The 6121-nt window shown below is 40.5% G+C and overlaps 1 protein-coding gene across 3 annotated transcripts; it reads right to left on the bottom strand.

Annotated features, from left to right (window-relative positions):
- Window positions 1-279: 279 nt before the first annotated feature.
- TTLL1B (Tubulin tyrosine ligase-like 1B) lies at window positions 280-2305 on the bottom strand. Of its 3 annotated transcripts, none has more exons than XM_065228028.1 (5): window positions 2147-2305; window positions 1268-1840; window positions 924-1125; window positions 509-849; window positions 280-457 (listed from the first exon to the last, which is right to left on the bottom strand). In XM_065228028.1, the coding sequence occupies exons 1-5, from the start codon at window positions 2200-2202 to the stop codon at window positions 304-306; spliced, it is 1326 nt and encodes a 441-aa protein (XP_065084100.1). In that variant the 5' UTR covers window positions 2203-2305; the 3' UTR covers window positions 280-303. The 3 variants fall into 3 exon arrangements, with proteins under 3 accessions (XP_065084100.1, XP_065084101.1, XP_065084102.1); XM_065228029.1 differs by having other exon boundaries at window positions 280-442; XM_065228030.1 differs by lacking the exon at window positions 2147-2305 and adding an exon at window positions 1884-2130 and having other exon boundaries at window positions 280-442; window positions 1268-1829.
- Window positions 2306-6121: the final 3816 nt, after the last annotated feature.

Raw genomic sequence — 6121 nt, 5'->3', positions numbered from 1 at the left:
ATAAAGAGACAAAAATATTTAACAAAAGATAAACTAAATCTACTAAGCCAATTTGATTTTAGAGTAAATAAATTGTAATTATTGAAGTCACGAGTCACAGTCATTTTCGTGGCACATTTGCATTTGAATCAATCAATTTGAAACTGAAAAAAATGGCAAGAACTAGCCAATCAAACCGATTGTCAATAGAGAGCCAAAAGCGAGCCATTTTAGAAAGCGAAGAAAATAGTGGACAACTAAAGCTGAATGAAGGAAAATAAAATGAAAAACCGAAAACAATTGTACGCACGTTTAAATTTACTCTCATTTCCACCGGTTGTTGTTGGATCTACTTTTGCCGTTGCTGCTGGGGACACCATCGTCCTGGGCAGCGATTTCCTCGTCGATCAGCAGATCAAAGTTGCCGAGCATGTCCGGGCTGGGGATTTTGTTCCATCGGACACTGAAAGAAATTTCCCTTTTAAAATTGAATGACTTATGTTGTTGTTTTTGGGGGGCGAGCTCGTACTCTGGGATTCCATCCGGTGGCAGAACGATGTTCAAAATATTGTCGATCAGTTTGTACTTCAGTATCCGATCGTTGGCGGTCGTAGATGTGAGCGACGGAGATGCGTTGACCTCAACCAACCAAGGTTTCAGTGTGTTGTCGATGATGATGTCGTAGCCATAGCACTCGAAGCAATGCCGATCGCTTGCCATCACACTGGAAACGGCTTTGAGCGAGTGTACGATCAACCAGGTAATGGAGCCGAATAGTTTGTCGGTGACCTCCTTGCCACGAGTGCCTTCCAGAAAAAGACGTAGGTTCTGAACGCTCCACTTTCCACCGTGGTGGTTGTTGTATTCACCCTGGAAGGAGTGTTTGGTGATTTTTGTACTTGATGGTAATTGAAAAGGTTTAGGGAATAGGGTACGATACTTACGCCATGTTTCTGAACACTGACGTTGGTCAGGTGAACATACATATTATCCAGCTCTGTGACGCTGGTGTCGTATTTGACCGTACAGAATCGGCAGAATCCCAACCGGAACATGTATGCTTTGAGTGGTCGGAACGATGTTACTAGAACGTAGAGGCGGAGGTCAAACTTTTTGCCGCCTATGAGCAGAGGGTTCTCGATGTACCTGGGGTTGGATCACCATCACCAATAATGATAGAAAAAGATTGTCAAACGATTGAAGATAAGAATCCTTCCACCATATCCAGAACTTATTCAATCAAGCCGAATTATTATAACAAACATCGCATGAACACAATTTCACTCACCTTGAAATGACGTAGCTCTCCTTCCCGATTTGCGGATGAAATGACGTCTTCGCCTCTCTCGACCACCGTTTCAATTTGCTTAATTTATTGATCAAAAATATGCCAGCCCCTTGTGACTTCCCGCATGGCTTCATAATCCACGTACTCTGGGGATTCTTACGGTACTCCTCGACAAACATATTGTAATCGGCAGGCAACACAAACGTCACCGGAATGAAATCCAAGTACAAGTACTTCGAACCTCCGGGAATGTTCACTTCCGTCTTCTCCGCCAGTGGATTTCCATCCCGTTCCAGGTCCTTCCTGTAGCGCTTGATATTCTTTACCAGCAAATCCTTCCGCGATAGCTCGTAGTGATTCGGGAAATGGTTAATCAACTGGTTATCATGCATCCGATAGCCGCTGTCGACGCTGAAAATATTCCGACACGTCCCCGTTCCAGCCCAGTAAAAGTTCCAATCGTCATCGGCGGACACCTGAACCCATCCTCGTTTCTCAAAGTTGCTGATCAGCACCGACTTGTCCAAATCCGTGCAGAAGCATATCTTCATCCGTTCGTGTCCTGCAGCGATTCTGAAGTCAGTGCAAAACAATTCAAGGTTAGGAGCAAATTTACCGCGTCGCATCTTCTTGAATCTCGTAGTCATCTAACGATCCACGATCCAGGGTAGGTCAATCTCACTCGAATGGCACCCTTCGACTGAAGCGTGCCCGAAATTATGCCATCCCCAAACTTGAGACCTACCTACCTCAATTCGAAAACCGCGGCTGGGTTATGCTTATGCAACAGCGACAGCGAATGCGGTTATTCCAATTGAAAATACATAAAATGGCCTATACGACCGCCATTCCCGGGACATGCCACAACGATACACCTACCTGCCGTACATGGTGGCCAAATTGGTTGAAACCCGCTTCGGTTCCGAAGTTGACATCCCCAGCTAGAGCAACTCTATGGAAACCCACGCCACACAGCGACCGCACTAGGTAGGCAGGTTCAAAGCCTCCAAAGCCCAGAAGAAAGCGAGAGTCACGCAATGATCTAATTTCCGGTACCAGTCAGCCGATGAAACAATACACAATAGTGCATATAGCATAGCCATCATAAACAATAAATCGGATTGGAATAACATACCTTCACTATCCCTGGCGGTCTGGCGGTGGTTTACAGCAACGGCAATAACTAGAACGTCGTCCCAGTTATTTATGCAGTTCGGGTCACGAAAGCCACAGCAGCTGCCAAGCGAAAGTGCTACTATATGTATAGTCTGCGCCAGAATTGTGCTCCTATTTTATGCACATATGCAAATTGTCAATCAATTTCCACAGGATTTGAACTTGGCTGCGAAACGAACTGTGGGTGTTGTTTTTGCACGTATTTTTTCCACTATGATGGGTTCAAATAATAAACATCTACGGGTGCATGGTGCTGCTTCCAGGGCGACCACTCCACAGCGATCTACATACCGACGCGTTTGAGGAACGAAAAGGTGAGCGTGCGTCGCGGCAAGTGTTACTATGATTACCACGTGGACTCGCAGATTCGTTGTTATGCTTTGTTATGACTCGTTAGTGGCGATACGGTTTTTCCCTGGGTACTTCGCAATTGCGAACTTAATTTGTTGGTTTAAGGGTAGGAATAGAGCAAAAAATACTGCTAATCGCAATTTTATCGGCTAAAAAAAGTTTATCGTATTGTCTACTGCCGATCAGGAAGATTTCCGATTTTAGCTTTCTCAATTCGGCATTGTTCAACGTTTATTGTGGCCTTTTGGATTACCTCTAGACTGAGAAAGCCAAATCATCAAACATAGGGTTAACTACCCCATTTCCGGCCTATTAAGCATAACCCGCACTTAGTCTTTCTTAATCTCGTTCAGTTTAGCACCAAACGGAATGTTACTTTTACTGATGGCTTCCAAATTTATTTACCTTTCCGTACGTACCGTAAGATTTGAAAACGAGAAACCAATCGTTGAGATATTGTCAAAAGTCCAACACTGCTTCTTGACGCCAAACTCGGCCTACGGATTTTAAACTCGCCCTAACGCATTGAAACGCAATTGAAACGCCAATGAATACACTTCGGCCTATCGGATGAAGATAAAAATAGATTCGGTCGGAGCGCTTCTTTTGTTTTTGGGAATAATGGGTACAAACCTTCATACCATGCGTTCTCATTGACTTCGTTCGGTAGCTTATTAACTAAAGTATCGTGATGAAGTAATGAAATTGGGTTGTTAGCGGAATGCTAAATAAAACAGCAAAAAAGGTTATCTTCCATTTAATTCCACTTAATTAATTTTGGTATCCATGACAGATACGTATTTCGACTACAATGTGCAGTCTTCATCAGTGTCATTCCCACTAAAGAACTTATCTAAATCTAACCCCCTTAAGTACTCATCCCCTAGGTAAAAAAGTCAAGATCATAGGTATAAAAATGAAACTACAATGTGTTGAATCGGAACCTACCTAACTAATAAAAACCAAAGATTTAAGTAAGCTAAAGGAGACAAATCTATACAACTCTCTAATAAGGAAAATCCCCAAAGGCTTGGTAGCCATCATAATGAAGTAATGAAATTGGGTTGTTAGCGGAATGCTAAATAAAACAGCAAAAAAGGTTATCTTCCACTTTTTTATTAAAGTATCGTACCAAACGCATGATTGACTTGTTAACTCTGAAATCATGGATTTATTTGAAGTTTTCTGCTCGATAGGCCCAAAATGGGCGATTAGACCGAAGTATTTCTCTACCCTACTAGTCTCGAAACCTAACCTATCAGGAAGTTAATTTTTAAATATCGCATTTTTCGATGCTGCAAAATATATTTGGCAATCCGATTCGCATGGGTCCAACGCCTTTCCTAAATCGATTAACTTGTTACTAATTTGTCTAAGTCTACGATCTTGAAAGTTTTATGAAATTCGAGATCAATCATTCAACGAAGTATTTTCACAAACTAATGCATGTAAATGATAGAGCTTTCTGTGATGAACAGTGTTGTTCCTACACACAAATAACAAAAATTGCTCAAATAAAAATATTGTATTTTCAAATTGAAAGTTTCTCAAAACTCGCAGTGTCAACTATGAAAATATGTAAATCTAAAGTTATGTTTTGATGTGAAAGTGCTTCTTTCAATTTTGACGTGTAATTTTCAGAGTGCATTTTTTTAAATGAAAAGTTATTCAACTGTTAAAAATACTGACATTTTTCATGGCCAGCACTGAACCTTCATTTACCGCCTTTTTTACATTTTTAATAGTGCGTTTCCGCCGGAAAAGTAGTGGAATCAATCCGGAACAAGTGCAAAAACGTGAGCATCGATTGATAATGTTATTCTGATTGTGCGACCCTTTTTTTTATTGACGACAAAAACTAGGACAATGATGAAAAACGGAGAAAAATGGTGAAGTTTCATGAAGATTTCGTTCTCTGGCATGGGTGGAACCTACGTTTCATAAATACTTTTAAATGTTTCAAAACAGCTTCCAGTAAATGATTCTCTTAACCCGGTCGTGGTGTTGACCTATATGATTATATTCAGGTGAGTGGTTAGTGTGCGGTATCAATACCCCTCGAGTAGAGATGGTAGCCATTAGCTACCTATCGCAGAGCCCCTCGGCTTTCAGGCACGGCAAGCGATAACCGTTTGCCCCGTTATACGACGAGTAATAGCAAGCATCGCCACCCGAATAGAAATTTACATTAGCCCAACGTTTGATTTTGATGTCTACATCAGCATCGAAATCAAATGTATGCCTGATGTCAAACATTAGAAAACATTATGATTTAGTTGTATTTAAGCAACGTAACATGGTGTATACATCAGAAATTTTGGAACAAAATTTTGCCATTCTAATGTCGGTCTGACGTCAAAAATTTCAATCTATTGACATTAGAATCAAACGTTTTAAGGATGTTTTCAGATGTAAAAAACGTTAGAACTAAACGTTGTTCGGATGTTTTTAAATGTAAACGTTTTCTGATGTTTTCTAATGTAGATGTTTCCTGATGTTAGAATCAAACGTTTTTCGGTTGTTTTCGGATGTAAAAAACGTTAGAACTAAACGTTATTCGGATGTTTTTATATGTAAATGTATTCTGATGTTTTCTAACGTAGATGTTTCCCGATGCTAGAACCAAACATTTTTTGGATGTTTTCAGATGTACACAACGTTAGAACTAAACGTTGTTCGGATGTTTTCAATTGTACTTCGTGTTTGTTGTTCTCTGATGTTTTCAGATGTACAAAACGTTTAAAGTAAACGTTGTTTGAATGTTTTCAAATGTAGATGTTTACTAATGTTTTTAGATATACAAAACACTAGAATCTTACTTTTCAAATGCTTTCAATTATATTTACAACACATTAGAATTAGAAACATGATCGTGTAAACACTACACACCATTGTTGTTAGATAACATCATAAAAATGCGTACATAATAGTCAATGCTGAAGCTCCCGTTTCCCACCAGTCAGATAACTGACCTTAGCTAACCAAATATCATTGCGGCAACTCTCTATGCGGCAGGGGAACTATGCCATTAGCGCGCTAAGAGTTATTAGACCACTGACATAGGCGCCTATTCATGGGTGACGAGGCACTTGGTGACATTACAGCGAGCTTGGCGATTGTTATAGCATTTTTGAGTGAACTACCAGACAATCATGACAATAAGATCGCTGCGCCTCCAGATCTCCCTTTAAATCGACCCGCTGTGCCAATTTGTCAATAATGCATGACACTTTGGACGTGGATCGGGATGATCCACAAATGCGGAAAGTTTTGGGCTACCAGTCTTCTACCTAATTGACAAACTGCAAATATATAATAAACAAAATT

The sequence above is a fragment of the Ochlerotatus camptorhynchus genome, unplaced genomic scaffold (assembly GCF_037179485.1).
Source record: "Ochlerotatus camptorhynchus isolate MF236.1 unplaced genomic scaffold, CSIRO-AGI_Acam_v1.1 ptg000277l, whole genome shotgun sequence".
Taxonomy (NCBI): Eukaryota; Metazoa; Arthropoda; class Insecta; order Diptera; family Culicidae; genus Ochlerotatus; species Ochlerotatus camptorhynchus.
The sequence above is the reverse complement of the archived record's forward strand: the minus strand, read 5'-3'. Positions and strand labels throughout refer to the sequence as shown.

Excerpts from the sequence above, each read along its gene's own strand:
- TTLL1B (XM_065228028.1), bottom strand. The coding sequence starts at position 2,202 with ATGTCAACTTCGGAACCGAAGCGGGTTTCAACCAATTTGGCCACCATG. Across the intron at positions 1,841-2,146 it reads TTGGCCACCATGTACGGCAG|AATCGCTGCAGGACACGAAC; the intron begins GTAGGTGTATCG and ends CACTGACTTCAG. Across the intron at positions 1,126-1,267 it reads GAGAGCTACGTCATTTCAAG|GTACATCGAGAACCCTCTGC; the intron begins GTGAGTGAAATT and ends ATCCAACCCCAG.